This window comes from Lathamus discolor, chromosome 1 (assembly GCF_037157495.1).
Source record: "Lathamus discolor isolate bLatDis1 chromosome 1, bLatDis1.hap1, whole genome shotgun sequence".
Taxonomy (NCBI): Eukaryota; Metazoa; Chordata; class Aves; order Psittaciformes; family Psittacidae; genus Lathamus; species Lathamus discolor.
Window position 1 is genome coordinate 109,931,264 of NC_088884.1, and position 12,917 is coordinate 109,944,180.

Here is a 12,917-nt window from a genome sequence, read left to right on the forward strand (position 1 = left end):
TACCTTCATGTGCTGCACCAACACATTACACACTGTGGCATTATGAAACCAATGGCTCTATCAACAAACATGACATGGGTTAACTGAAACTAGAATTTTGCATTCTTTTCTTTTAAAACAAGAGGGACACCAGGGATATTTTTTTCTATTTTATTTTATAAACCAATACCTTTATAAACATACAAATAAACCAAATATATTATATTTGTGTTGAAATATCATTTCAAGGTTTTACACTAAAGACTATTCTGGGTTTAGATCTGAGTTTTGGAAATATTTAAAACTCAAAACATTGTAATTCCAAAAACATATCAACTTGATTTTTTCTATCTTATTCTGTAAAGAACACTATCAAAATTAAAATTAGATCCCTAGACAGAAGGAAAGCAAAGTAAACAAATCACCAGGTAGAATATGAAACTAATTTGTAAAGAGCCTGAAACACCTTTGTTTAAACCAGATTTAAAGTTACAAACCGTTATTTCTTTTGATCAGGGAAACTTCCAGTTAAATGTTTGACTGTCGTTCAACACAATACTTTGATTTTAAGCAAAATATTATATTTCACCGCAGATAATCGAAGTGCAGGGATCAAAGCAATGTTACTAGCTCTCATGGGAATAAAATTCTTTACTGAATCAGGGTCTTTATAGCTGGACTCTCTTCCCATCAAAACACACAAGATCAGTGATGAACTGTGAAAGACCAAGGAATCCACACTAGAAACTTTCAACAATGTTAATGAAATTAATATTATTATACTGAATTTAAAATCAAATCTACCAAATACAGTGGTTCTGTCCTCTCCTGAACACAGTCTAGTGTGCCAGGTCTCCTCAACCACTTCTATTTTCACTGAAATACCCTTGTTGCCATTCACACAAAAGAATGCATCTTATTATAGAATCATAGAATAGTTTGGGTTGGAAGGGATGTTAAAAGGTCATCTAGTCCAACCACTCTTTAATGAACAGGGAAATAAATCTTCATTGCTACTAGTTCCAATTAACCTCTGGCAATGCCAAGTTTACAGTTCTGAATTCAGAACTGAACTGATTAGAAATCAGACTCAACACTTCAGAACCACTGGCAAAAATCACTTTAGAAGATAAATAAGTGACAACTTCACACAACATAGCATTATAGTTTTTGTAATTTGGACACCTTGGGCTCAATGTTCTTGCTGTTTACACTAGAACAAATCAGTACTGATTCCACAAAGTTACTCAGGTGTGTAACTGTTTTGGACAAGAGGTAAGAACCTTTCAATAATCTTTCCCATCAAGACCTACAGAGCTGGTAACCAAATGACAGCATCCCATACATCCCATAACTTCCTGGCAAGAGTATGAAAAAAACAACAAAAAAATTGTGTGGTAAACAAACAAATTAGTAACATTTGCCACTACTATCCAGCTAACGATACAAGGAACAGTAGTAGTTGGCACTGTAGTGAAGTTTAAAGAAAGTGTCTAATAGTTACAGTAGTAGGCTCCAAAGGCAGAGGACTGAGAGACCCCCTACAATGAAAACATTGTTAGTAATCTGATTTCCAGATATCTTCCGATATATTCTGAAAATAGTCTTAGAAAGTCACGACCAGTGGTGAAAATCACTTGATACAATAAACAGTTAAACTACAACCTGTATGTAACAGAGCTTTATAAGTTAGTTCTTACTAAATTACTGGAAGGGAACTGTAGCTGTTAGAAAGCCAGTTACAAGAAAAACTGGTGCTGTATCCCAATTATTCCCATAGATTTTATCCAGCAGCGCAAAACAGCCAGATGGAAGTTGTCCAAACTGAGGTGTTTTTCTGCTTGCCCCACTTCTCCTGTTCTGTCAGACCAGCAACTGCCTGGATGTCTTTCCCCACACTAAGTCTTATTACATAATGTACCAGGTTTTGCTGCCAGACAGACTTCTGTGAGGAGAGGAGAGCTCCAGCACATGCCTCCTTGCAGGGCTGAAAGCACTCAGACACGCTGCCTCAGTCCAGAAACAATCCTGAAATGCTCTGAAGAACCAGTGTAGACTGGAAAATTGAATGGAAGAAACACCTTTCCCCTCAAATATTACCTCTCACTTCACAGACATGACCGTAGTTAACACCATATGCTCACAAACAATCCTCCAGACCATAAAACCTGAGAAATGAAAGATCGCATTTGGTGCTCATGTAGAGAAGAAGATCCAAGAATATCTCTGGTCAAGTCCAAGAAGTTACTCTGGCCTGAAGGCAGAACTGGAAGAGGCTTACAGTGTCCATGAACAATACTGTAATAAAGATTCTGTTTTAACTCATTTTCCTGCACAATCTTCCATTCCAGTTTCTCTGCAGTTGTCCTTGTGGACCATTATCTAGGCAATTTCTGGAGTCTGTATTTGTGCAGAGACCACTGTTTGCAACCAACTCCACTAGAAAATGCTTTGAAAAATCATCCACTTGTCAGTTTTCCCCTCAGTGTCCTTGTAGCAGGCAGCTAATGAAGTTAGCAGCAGTGACCCTTAAAGTGATAGTTAATAGAGTAGTCATTGTTAATACATTGCTCACAGTAATTCTTCCAAGCGGAGATGACAGGGAAGGAGTGGTAAGGACTCCTCTGCTCTGTTTTGATTTGTGGGCTGTCGTTTGCTTTTTCCTAAAGCAGATTTGAACAAAAAAGGGGCTCCTTCAGTGTTTAATGAGCTTCCATTCTCTATTGAATTCATCTTTCCTTCTTTTCCACCCAGACCCAGGCTGCTTCTAGTCTGGCTGCATCAGTAGGCTTGCTGCAGCAAGCTCACAGTGGTCCCTTTCCAGCAGGTGCTTCGGGTGGATGCTCCAGGGAGCCTGAGGAGAGTCCCTTTCTGCTCCCATGGGCTCATATGATTTCTCACCAACAAGAACCTCTTGGTGACAACCTTGCTCTTTCTCCTCTTCTGCTAAAGTCTCTGCTGCTTTGTCATATGTTACAGGCTGTTCTTCCACTGGAAAAAACGCATATGTATTACTGAAAGCCATTTGAGAAGCTCCACAACAACTAAGCTAAAAGAAAGCTAGTAACAGCTTTGAAAGAAGAAATCTATGAAAGGAAACACAGGATAGAATTCTGATAATTACAAAACCAACTCATGTCAAAACCAACTCATAGCAGCCTTCCAGTACCTGAAGGGGGCCTATAGGGATGCTGGGGAGGGACTCTTCATCAGGGACTGTAGTGACAGGACAAGGGGTCATGGGTTAAAACTTAAACAGGGGAAGTTTAGATTGGATATAAGGAGGAAATTCTTTCCTGTTAGGGTGGTAAGGCAGTGGAATTGGCTGCCCAGGGAGGCTGTGAGTGCTCCATCCCTGGTGGTGTTCAAGGCCAGGTTGGATGAAGCCTTGGGTGGGATAGTTTATGGGTGGGATGGGCAGGTTTCCCTGCCCATGCCCATACCATGATCTTGAGGTCCTTTCCAACCCTAACTATTCTATGATTCTATGATTCAAAAGAACAAAAAACCAGGCAAAGTCAAGACCTTGCACAAGATTTTCAGAAGTGCCCTACATAAATTTCATGTTTAAATGTTTTAACACCTAAAACCAGGAAAAAGCATGCCTGTGACAAGAAGACTTACCTGCCTGGCAAAATTAAAGCCACTGCTCCAAAGTCTAAAGATCTTAGAATTATTCACTAGTATGGTATAAGAACTGGTTAGAAAAGAAATCAGATTATTTACTAGTCTTGAGTCTAACATGGTTGAAACACTTTTCTAATTTTCAATTAGGAAAAAAATGGACACCTATCATGGGAAATTTCTGTTCCAATAGCTGCATCTGATAAAACTATAAATGAAAACAGAGCTTCCTAATGGGAAACATCAGGCTTCCTTCACTGGACCATACAGTTCTACATGTTCACAATATTAGTCCAACCAAGTAAATGTGAGGCATATTTTCTTCTGATGAATAAAGTGACTTCTAAGGATGGGCAATTCTGAACACCTTGCAAGATGCCTGTCCATTTGAGTATCCTCAAACATTTACCTTTGCATATTTTTAAATGGCTGATGCAAACCAGGCTCTCTAGTTCCTGACTTCTGCAGTTGGGAAGTATATGCAGTAAATAAGACACATGCTTAAGGATATCATTCTTCATTTATTCTCACTATCTGAGCAATTAGGAGATTCAGTTGCCATCTATAAGGCAGCATTTCCTAAAACTCAGGTAACCTGTGGACCGTGGAATTCTGTTGTGTGCCTTTGTGCTGCCTGGTGCTTTGCATCAGGGATGGAGGGCACATCTCTGTTATTCATCTCATCCTTGTTTAAGCACCAAACAGTGCCTAAGCAGACAAACATCTCATTTAACACAAAAAACAAAACTGCAGTTGCTGCTGCAGGGCCAAAGGTTTCTGGGCAGACCTATATTCCTCACATCATCTCAGTAATCCTGCCTGAATGAATAAGCACTGTCAAAGTATGTCATTCCACAGATGTACATTCCCCATCAGTATGATGAGCACAACTTGCTATGAAGCAAACCTGTGAAGTTCTGTATAAATGCAAAAATATGATATTATTACTATCCCTAGAAGCATCTGGCATCCTATGAGTGTGAAAGCACTATTGTAATTTCTCATGAATAATCTGCAAAATGAAGGATTGAATGGCCTCTTCACAGCAATATAAACATGGTTTCTGCTGTGCACAGCAGCTTTAAACAGGCCAGAAATATCATTTTGATTTTGCTGTCTCCTCTATCAGCCACTGCTCCTGCTGGTACAAAGTTGAGGAGAGATCTAATAAGGAAGGAAATCCTACTCACCACATTCTGAAGGACAGGCAGGATGAGGATCTGCTGTCTCACACTCAATTAGATCAACCGCTTTAGTCTCCAGAGAACTGTTACACTCCTTAACAACCGCAAACTGTAAATGCATACAATATGCACAAAATACACAGAGCCTAAATAATATAAAATGAACTGGTTTTCTGAAACCCAAGAGGCAAACTAGAAGGTCCACACACTCTAACCACAGCAGGGGGAAAAAGGTCACCCTGGCTTCTGGAATGACCCTTCACCTGCAGATAATTAAACATTTGAGTTGATGACAGACCCAGTCTTTCTTTGGGAAGTACACAGTCCCAGTCTAGTGAAGAGAACAACCCACTTTCTTGCCTTGCAAATCAACCTTTCCAGAAGCAAAAGTTCATGAAAACCAACCCTCTCCATAGTACCGAGGACTGCTTTTAATGTGTTAGAGACCTGCAATCAGACAGCAAGAAACCCTGTCAGGCACAGGGAAGGAAACGCTTTCTGGGGCTCGGCACCACCTAAGGGGTGCGATGCCGTCACCCAATGGTGACAGTGGAATCAATGCCTCGGAAGCAGAAGATGGGACCCTCTGGGGGATCAGGCTGAGGAGACCAGGAGGAAAACAGAAAAAACTCAGAGGCAGAGGAAAGAAATGTGAAGCACTGTGCTGAAATAGTATAGAGGGGGGAAAGGGGATGTTGAAAGAGCAGAGACAGGGAAGAACAGAAAGCATCTGTGAATAAGATGTTCCAACAGAAGGACTGACAGATTCAGCAGTCCAGGTGGGTAATTGGTGGATTTATGTGGATAGATCACAGATGTAGCAGGTGTGACTACTTAGGCTTCAGTTCATTTACATAAAATCTGTAGTCTTACAGCTGCTAACCCACATGTGACAGACCCCGGGAGGAGATTCAGCTACACACAGTTCTGCAAGATATCTTTGCCTGTGCAAAACAGAACACTTGCTGGGTGAAACGTCTCAGAACAGCAATGAAATTCAGACAAGTGCAGGAGCTTACTAAGAATTACATATCCGTAAGACAAACCTAGTCTGGCTTATGGAACTCTAATATGAATGTGAAAAAATACCCAGGCATACCCTTAGCTAAATGTAGTCTCACCTGAAAGTAAAGAAAAAAGTGAATGACGCTTGGACAACTTATAGGTATAGTTTCAGTATCACAATACCTAGCATTTGATACATGTAATAGCATAAAAGCTTATTACCCACTACATTAGCCTTGATGGGCAAGAACAAGGAAGTCTTTGCACTCTCTCACCCCAGTCTCACAAATGAGCAGTAGCACTGTGGGCTACAGAATGAGTTGCATGAGCTCTTTAAAGCCACACATCATCCAGTCCCCATACAAAGTCCTTCTTTAGGTTTATTGATGCTGGGTAAATCAACAGCACCCAAAAACCTCAGTGCCTTAAAAGTTGAGGAGCTATAGAGTTTTCTACCCCTGATGTAGTATAATCTCCTTTTTATATATAAAGCTCCCCAGTAATCCACTTGAAATGAACAGTAGAAATGGACAACTTCCTGCTGCTTTTTGGCAACTCAACAGTTTCTATCCTTAGTGCATGCATGCGTGAAGTCCCAGTGAACTTAACACTCAATGGCTACATCAGCACAGAGAAAATCACATGCATGAAACCCCAGGAATCCATTACTGTGTAAGCAGCAGTAATTAGCAAAGGGTCGGTGGTTTCTTCTGCCATTCTGCAACAAGCCATTTGCAATAAATCACATCATTAATGTATTTGATGTCTCCCAGTGAAAGAATTCATGGTGAAATTTAACACAAGTGTGTAATAGATGAGTAGGTTGGATTTATTTTTGTTGATTCAGTCCATTGTTTAGCTGCTTAATTACTCCTATGTTCAGCAAAACTGTCATTGACCACTAGCATTAACTGGGGGGACAACAGCAGGTGGGGACAGAGCTCATGATCTGCAGGCCTCCTATAGCAGTGCTCCCAGGCAACAAGCTGTTCCCATTCCCAACAAATGTTTCTAATTTTCCTAGTCTCAGACATTTTGTAAACTGTGCTTTTTGTCTCTGCTGTGAACAAATGATGGCATCGCTACAATTCAGCACGTTTGCTGACTAATACCTGGTGGAGCTCTGTTGGTAGTAAAAGGTCCACAAGAGCATGCAGTTGACCAGCTAAGGAGCAATATATCCTAACCAGGGTCACGTAAATTCAGCACTCTTCATATGTGTTTGATAGTTTGCTTCAGTGCCTATGCACTAACAAATCCTGCCAGACAATCTAAACCATGGGCATAACTGTACTTGTTTTTGAAGAGTCTATGGTGCTTAGCTAATGTGATGCTTCCTGGGTAAGTATGGTGATACCTGCATTATAGCAGCTTATTCAGAGCTGAATGATATGTGTGTGCAGCCAGGCTCTCAGGGTAAGTTATGCCTTTCTGAGAAAGGAGTCTCAGACCTGGCACAGATGCCAGTTGCATCACTTTTGCACACTTCAAGTTTCAATTGCAATCCACCCTGCAGTGTAATTTCATTTTAATACCAGTAAGAATCAGGTCCTTAGATCAGATCTGATGGGGCTAAATTCTCTGATGCGACTTCAAAAATGACAACAGAAACAGTCCAGTACAAACAGATCATGATGGCATTTCTATCTACACCAGTGCAAAATTAGTATTTTATATTCCTTCCCAAACTGCCCAATAACATTCCGGTTGTTTTTCTTTACAAGGTAGTAGCCTCTAATACAAAAACATCTAATTTCATCAGCCCCCAAAATAAAGTTCAACATCTCATGGAGCACATACTTGACTTCCAAGAAGCCTTTTCTTACGGAGGGCATGCTTTCCTGTGAAAATAACTCTGTGATATGCCATGTCATCACATTGCCATTTCCTTAATTTAGAACACAGTTCCCCAACTGCTGTTTTCAAAGCTAACAATAACACTGGATAATGGTTGCAATACATCCAGGCAGCTGTGAACTTTGAGGGATAACAATGAGGTAAGATGAACTAGAGTTCACAGCAAAGCACTTGATGACTCTAGCAGTTATTTAATATATTTAAGATGTGAATTATTTGATGGATAATCTCAAGTGGATCCCTAGCACTCTTTGATCCTTCCTGCTTCCCTCACCACTCCACATTAATGTAGTTACCCGAGACTTGTTGCTAGTAGCTGTCACGTTCTCATTGTCAGCACGGCTGCTGGCTTCTCTTATCGCTTCTGCATAGAGATTCTTCCTATAGAAGTTTTGACTTCTGCAACAGAACAAAAGCTGAAACAAATTATTTTGCTTTGGGAGGAACAGATGCTGCTTGCTTTCACACATTATGCTATGGGTATTTACAGAAGGGGCATATTTTCTTTCATTGGTTTGGAAGGGTGTATTACTGTCAATTACTGCACAGTGGTTAAAACAAGCAGCTTGTCAGAAACAGAAGTCAGTAAGAAGTGAACAAATGTTTGCTCTAATGTGCCATCTGTAAAGGGTCATTTATTAGAAAAAGAAAAATGACTCATAATTTTAACTATCCGCTTCCTTTTTCTTATATTACGCTATTTTTAATACATTCCTCTTATAAAGATTTAGGTTTCAGCCCACACAATGAACATTGTGAGTGAAGCCCAGAAATAGAAATCTGACTTTATTTTTGTACACCATTGATAGCTACAATTATGAAGGTCATTGCTGCATTCATCTGCAACATTTATGAAAAAAAATATATAAAAAATCAAAAATTACTATAAAATAAACAAACTGAAAGCCACAAAAACTTGGAATTTAGACATTTCCAGGAAAAAGTATGACCAACAGAATTAACTCTAGGGGAAAAAAAGCCAAGAGGACAACCTGGAATTGGAAAAGGAAACAGATAATCAGCCCTAAGTAGCTAGTTCCATACATTAAAAAAAAATGGTATTTTTGCAGTTAAACAGCAATTGCTTATATGGCACTATTAAAAGCCCACACAGACCCCAACATAGAAAACATGGTCCTAAGAAAAAGAACCTATTTACACTGGTTGAGCTTCAAATAAGTGCATTTATACTGACTTTACATACATTTTTTTTTTCCTCTTCTAGACATCAACTAATAAAATTAATATTACACTCCTCAAATTCCAGAAATCTCAAGTTGTAAAATTCATTCACTTGATCTATTTGAAATTAAATTTAATAAACATGTATCTAAGAAAATAGGAATTTTCTTTTTATTTTGCATCACATTCACATACAGACTGGGAAAGTACATGTGTTGCAATTACCGTATGTTGTTTCTGCCATGACAATACAATGTAAAGAAAATTTGCTTTTTTGCTACAAATGAGAAAGACCTATCTATCTCCATCATGGATTTTCTCACCAGATTCTCTACACCTTCCTATTGCCTCCAGTAAAGGATAAGACCGGGACTGCTCATATAAATACAAACAGGTGCCAGATCTGAGGATATATCCACAGAACTGAAGGCTGGGAAATTAGTCCATTTTGAATTTTCCAGACACAATGGCAAGGCTGCTGTTCATGTTTTGTCACTTGGATGTGCCCATTCTGCATTGCAGGTCACAGTGCTAACGAAACTCAAGCCTGTTACTAAAGAGTCCTAAAATCCATTGCACAGATCTTACATACAGACACAGTCCCCAGCTGGATGCCCTGCTCAAGAGGATCACTAATTCTACATCTTACTTTATAGCATGCAGAGTAACAGATGCCAGATGGACTTGGCGGGCATGGGAGTCTTCATGTGCAACTGAGCACAAGCAGACGAAGCAGTGAAATTTAGTTGACCAAGCACGGCAAAGAGGCCAAGAATTTCTCATTCCCAATCCTACCTTTTTTTCATGGCCTTGGCCATTTGAGCTGAAGAGATAGATTATTTAAATCTGTGATTCAGTGGGGTTTTCTTGTTGTTGGAAAAGAGCTGTTTTCTTGAATCCCAAAGATAGGAAACTTGACATACTACATACTTATCAGACTACATTAACCTAACATTAAGATTAACACAATGATCTTCAGCAGGCTTCAGTCCTTGAGAAACCAACATAAAACTCTTATTCTTGGCCTCCAGTTCACACGTTTTTAAAACTGGCAGGTGTAGATCTTCAACTTCATTTCTTCCAATTAATATGAGATAGGCATCTCTATTTTACAGGGGGAGGAACAGGACTATTACAGACTTAACCAGTACTTTTCAAAATACAGTAGATTACATGAAAAAGCTGTATAGCAATTTCAACTCAAATGCTGGTTTTTAGACTCCAGTTAAATAGGGATTTTAGGTCTGTGTTTTCATTTTGATCTAGTTATGCTAGTAACAGCTGCAGTACAAATTCAGTCAAGCATGTAATTGAAAACTTGTTGTTGAAAATAGTTATATTGATCAAAAGCATTTGGCAAGAAAGAAAGGTAAATCAGGGAGAAATGACAAAAGAGAGAGCAACAGAAGAGAAAGAATATCTTCACACCATAAACCGAGTCACATTCTGACTATTTTTCATGACATAAGTTTATACGATATATACGGGAAATAAAAGAATCTCATGATTGTCTATTCTATATGTATCATTGCACTGGTTAGCTTCTGAATCCCAGGTCGTGAGAACAAATCAGTTTTAACTTAGCTTTAATTCTGGACCCGTACCAGTAGTTAATAGAAAACATGAAATTTGGCAGTTTCTCTACTTTATAGACTAAATATGCTAGAAATCACTAAATAAGAACGGAAAAATATTAGCTTCCACATTTAACTTCTTTTGTAACTTAATTTTTCGTGCCTAGGACAGTATAATTTTAAAATTAGCTTAAACAACAAACAAAACCCCTGCACATGGAGGGCAGGTCAGCATCATTCAGTAGGAGACTCTTGATTTGGCTGCTGTCTGGCTTTTTATTTGTTTACTTGAAAATATAAATATGCATTTAAACAAGAGCTTCTAAGAACAGTTATTTGCCAAAGTCATGGCCAAAAGACATTAAATACTGAATACTTTCCAGTCTAAGGGACATGGATAACATTTAATTTAACATCAGATTGGGTTCTCAAATAGTGACTGCAGGGGTTCTTTTTTGCCATGAAAAGAATCCCAAACCTGCACAATTCATTACATGGAAATGCCATGGAAAATGCCAGGGAGTACTTTTACAACAGATGTGCTTTAGGCTCACAACCCTGGTTTTATTCTTTCTACTACAAAGAAGACTACTTTCACATTCATTGCTGGAGGCATCACACAGAAGCTTGGTATTGGAAGATTAGTACGCTGCTTTTCTCTATGGCAAGGGCAATTTCTGGTGTAACACTACACTGAAAAGGAAGCAAAACCAAACTAGCAGGATAGCTAGCAGAGAAGAGCCAAACTCTGCCATGACAATTTCAGACATCTAGAGCTCTTAAGGGAAATCAAACAAGAAGTAAATAGCATGCTCCTGAATTCTCTCATCAATACAAATTATTCCTTCTCTTCAAACCTAATAAGATCTATTCTTCTTCTCCCAAGACATGTCACTCAGTAACACCAGTGAGAGTATTGTAGGCAAGATATATGCCAGACCTTTCTGCATTATTCATAGATTCAATTATTGACAAGCAAAAGAGTAGGATGATATGGCGATTTCCACCAGCTGAGGAACAGCTCATGTTCTTCACCATAAGCCCCCTGTGAAAGTCAGCAGCACCTCAGTCCCTGTGGCACACATTCACAGCATGTGTTTGGAAGCACTACCTGTGGCAGTAGGCAGCCAGGAAGCCCAGCAGGAGCAGGACGACCAGCCCTGTTATGCACACGGTGATGGTGATATTCCGCATCTTCACCCGCTCGGCATGCTGCTGCTCCCACCACTCCAGGTCGCTGAACTGGCACCGTTCCCCAACGTAGCCTGTAACACAGCTGCCAAAGGGAAGTAAGGATGCTTTGTAACTGGCAGCAGAGGAAAAAACACAGATCATCACTTCAGTCACTTTGCGCGTTGATTTACCATTGGCAAGCATTAGAGAAATACCTGGTTGAATTTAGTAGTGGTGAAGATTAAATCACTTTAAAAGAATGCCTGTCAAAACCTGTAGAATTCAACATTAAAAGACTTCTTTTAATGTAATGCTATTGAATCACTTATAGAATTATACAGAGAGATTATAATTTTCAGATTCCAATAGGTAAATAATAGAAGAAAATAATTAGTGATTAGTGTTTCCCTAAGATATTCCATATAACTGTTTCCAGCAGCAGGCTGCCCTTTCTTTGAAATAGCCAGTATGGGACTTTCAGAATGATCTGGTTAAGGGAATCAAATGTTATTCTGAATCCTTATTTTAAAATAAAAGACAAATGAAAGTGGTTTTAAAAAAACCAAACAACCTTGTACGGGATTTGAAATATCTCCATAATTAAGTCTTAATAACAGGCTTCTTCTGTAGGAAGTTTTCGATTATTTGTTTGGTTTTACCACTCTAAAACCCAACATGGAAATATCTTACCAGTCCATGAAACCCTCAAATCAGAATTACTAGAAAGTGAGAAATATATCAAATATAATCTTAGCCTAGTTTTACTGCCCAAGGTGAGAGATATAAAAAAAGAAATAGCAAATATAAAAAATGAAAAGTATACTCAATTCATAATGATCTCTCTGCAAAATAAGCTCAAATCCTTCTCACAATTATCCATGTAGTTTTATTCAAGTCAAAAGAGTAAATCAAACGAGCAAAAGAAGCAGGATTTGACCCGCAGCAACTTTTACCTAATGTTCTGAAAACAGTGTATCAGCATTCACTATTAAATCAGGCACAAGCACTCGTTCTGACACAAGTCAGAGTACATATATGTTGGAAGGCAGAAAAATGATAATTTTTTAATGTAAGGCCACAATAAATTCCAAACAAACTAGAAGATTAGTTTGTGGTGTACGAGCTTTTATTAATTAAAATATAAATCACATTTGGTATGTGATTTTTGCTGGATAACATTTCTCCATGACTTCTTTTTGGTATTTAACATACTACAGCCTGCATGAATGAATGCTGCCATCTAGTGAGAATTCAGCACTGCGAGAATCCAGCAAGGTCCGCACATAAATCCTGGCTCCCAAGACTATGGCTAAACACGGCTGCTCCTTACTTTTTTAAA

At 38.9% G+C, this 12,917-nt stretch overlaps 1 protein-coding gene across 1 annotated transcript in view; it reads right to left on the reverse strand.

Moving 5' to 3' along the window:
* Positions 1–2,105: 2,105 nt before the first annotated feature.
* EGF (epidermal growth factor) overlaps positions 2,106–12,917 on the reverse strand; it is a 60,215-nt gene continuing 49,403 nt past the window's right edge. The window contains exons 22-25 of the mRNA XM_065665218.1: positions 11,517–11,681; positions 7,946–8,048; positions 4,797–4,896; positions 2,106–2,970 (exon numbers count right to left, since the gene is read on the reverse strand). Coding sequence (XP_065521290.1) covers positions 2,747–2,970; positions 4,797–4,896; positions 7,946–8,048; positions 11,517–11,681 — 592 coding nt within the window. The 3' untranslated portion in view covers positions 2,106–2,746. The remainder of the gene's footprint in view (positions 2,971–4,796; positions 4,897–7,945; positions 8,049–11,516; positions 11,682–12,917) is intronic.